Source organism: Lipotes vexillifer, unplaced genomic scaffold (assembly GCF_000442215.2).
Source record: "Lipotes vexillifer unplaced genomic scaffold, Lipotes_vexillifer_v1.1 scaffold1691, whole genome shotgun sequence".
Lineage (NCBI taxonomy): Eukaryota > Metazoa > Chordata > Mammalia > Artiodactyla > Lipotidae > Lipotes > Lipotes vexillifer.
In genome coordinates, this window is record NW_006789046.1 from 605,510 (window position 1) to 607,217 (window position 1,708).

The following is a 1,708-nucleotide window of genomic DNA, read 5'->3' on the forward strand; positions in this document are numbered from 1 at the left end:
CCGTCCCTCCTGGAGGTGGGCCTGGCAGCCAGACAGACCCTGGCTTCTGGGGCCCTGGGGCTGTGGGCACCCAGCCAAGGATGGACAGCCTGGCCCGAGGCCCAGGGTGCCAGCCAGCGTCCTGGGTGAGCGCCAGGCCTCCCTCCCTGTCCACCCAGGCAGGATGCTGTTGGTCTCCTCGGGCTGCCGCAGGCCGACGAGGAAGGAAGGGGCTGGGGGGCCAAGTCCAGCAGCCTCCTGGCCCTCCCTGCGGTGCCAGCAGGTGCCTCATTTCCTCACCAGGATGGCCAGGAAGACGGGGAAGCGCAGGATCCACCAGAAGCCCATGTTGTCATTGCTGGTCCAGCACCTGCAGGGTGGGGCCTGCTCGTGTCCTGGCAGCCTCGTAGCCCCCCCGCCCCCCGATTCCTTGGGATCTAATTAGTGCCTCAGGAAAAGAAGGGAGATAATTACCAATGACCTCCACCCCTGGGGAACCAGGTTTGCTTAGTGCCCCCCACTGCCTCTGGCCAGAGACCCCTAAGCCACTCCCACACTCTGAGCCACATGGCCATTCCCCATGGGGCCAGCCCAGCACCTCCCAGCCAGGAGAGGCGAACCCCCCTGCTGGCCCGCCAGTCAGATACTCACTGGATGTTCTCAAACAGACACTTGACCACCACCCAGGGGGTGACGAACAGCACGGGGGCACCTGTGGGGGAGAACAGCTGTAGTCCCGTGGCCCCGGCCAGCCCGCCGGCCCCCTGCTCACTGGCCCCCACTCACCCCAGCCGATGCCCAGGTAGAGGGGGAAGCAGCTCCTTTCAGGGATGGTGGCGAAGCTCAGCAGGCTGTGCAAGTACACGCCCTCCACCAGCAGCCAGCAGTAGTTGGCCACGACGCCGTACTGCATGAACACCGCGGCCACCCGGCAGCCGGCCACCGCCTGGCCGCGGGGGCAGCGTGAGTGCGGGCCTCCCAGCTGCCTGCCGCCCAGGGCCCGGAGGCCAAGAGGCCGGATCTGGGAGCTCACCCCGTCACTCAGCCAGACGCTCACGCTGAAGTCGTCCCCAATCCTCTGGCTGTAGCGGGTCTTGAGCAGCGTGTCGATGACCAGCACAGAGCTGGCCTTGAGCACGAAGGACACGAACAGGTTCACGTGGATGTAGTTTCGGGTGCAGCGCAGCTTGCTGTGGGGACAGCGAGTCAGCCCCCGCCAACCCTGCCCGCTGGGGCCCCCCATGAGCAGGGCGGTGGGCATACCTGAGGCCCAGCAGGATGGCCAGGGCCAGGAGCAGGGCCCCCAGGGACAGGGAGTAGCCCACGGTGTACATCACCTGGAAGCTGCTGTACATCTTGGCCACCTCCTTCTGCAAATCGCAGTGGCCAGTCAGGGCTGGAGAGGGCCATCTTGCCCCTCCCCACAAGCCCCCACTGTACCTGCCATGGGCTGACCTGGACCTCAAGCTCCTTGTCGTCCATCTGGCACTGGGAGGCATTTCGCCATGGCTGCCCCCGCGGCCCACGTACCCACTGCCCATCAGGCCCACACCTCTTGAAGACGAGGCGGTGCTGCACTGCGGGGGCAGTCTCTGGTCAGCTCCCCGCCCCTGGGCTGAGCCCCCTCTGCCAACCCCCCACATCCCTGCTGTGGTTACCTTTGTGGTGCCAGGGCAGGTACCAGGGGCAGGAGATGTTGGCTGTGGTGTTGGGAGGGGTGTCCGGCCAG

General features: G+C 66.5%; 1 protein-coding gene across 1 annotated transcript in view; it reads right to left on the reverse strand.

The window, feature by feature from the left end:
• The window catches only part of GCGR (glucagon receptor), a 5,872-nt gene that overhangs the window by 2,780 nt on the left and 1,384 nt on the right, over nt 1–1,708 (reverse strand). The window contains exons 4-10 of the mRNA XM_007462319.1: nt 1,638–1,708; nt 1,435–1,556; nt 1,243–1,349; nt 1,013–1,169; nt 766–925; nt 631–691; nt 280–349 (exon numbers count right to left, since the gene is read on the reverse strand). Of these exons, the coding sequence (XP_007462381.1) occupies nt 280–349; nt 631–691; nt 766–925; nt 1,013–1,169; nt 1,243–1,349; nt 1,435–1,556; nt 1,638–1,708 (748 nt within the window). The remainder of the gene's footprint in view (nt 1–279; nt 350–630; nt 692–765; nt 926–1,012; nt 1,170–1,242; nt 1,350–1,434; nt 1,557–1,637) is intronic.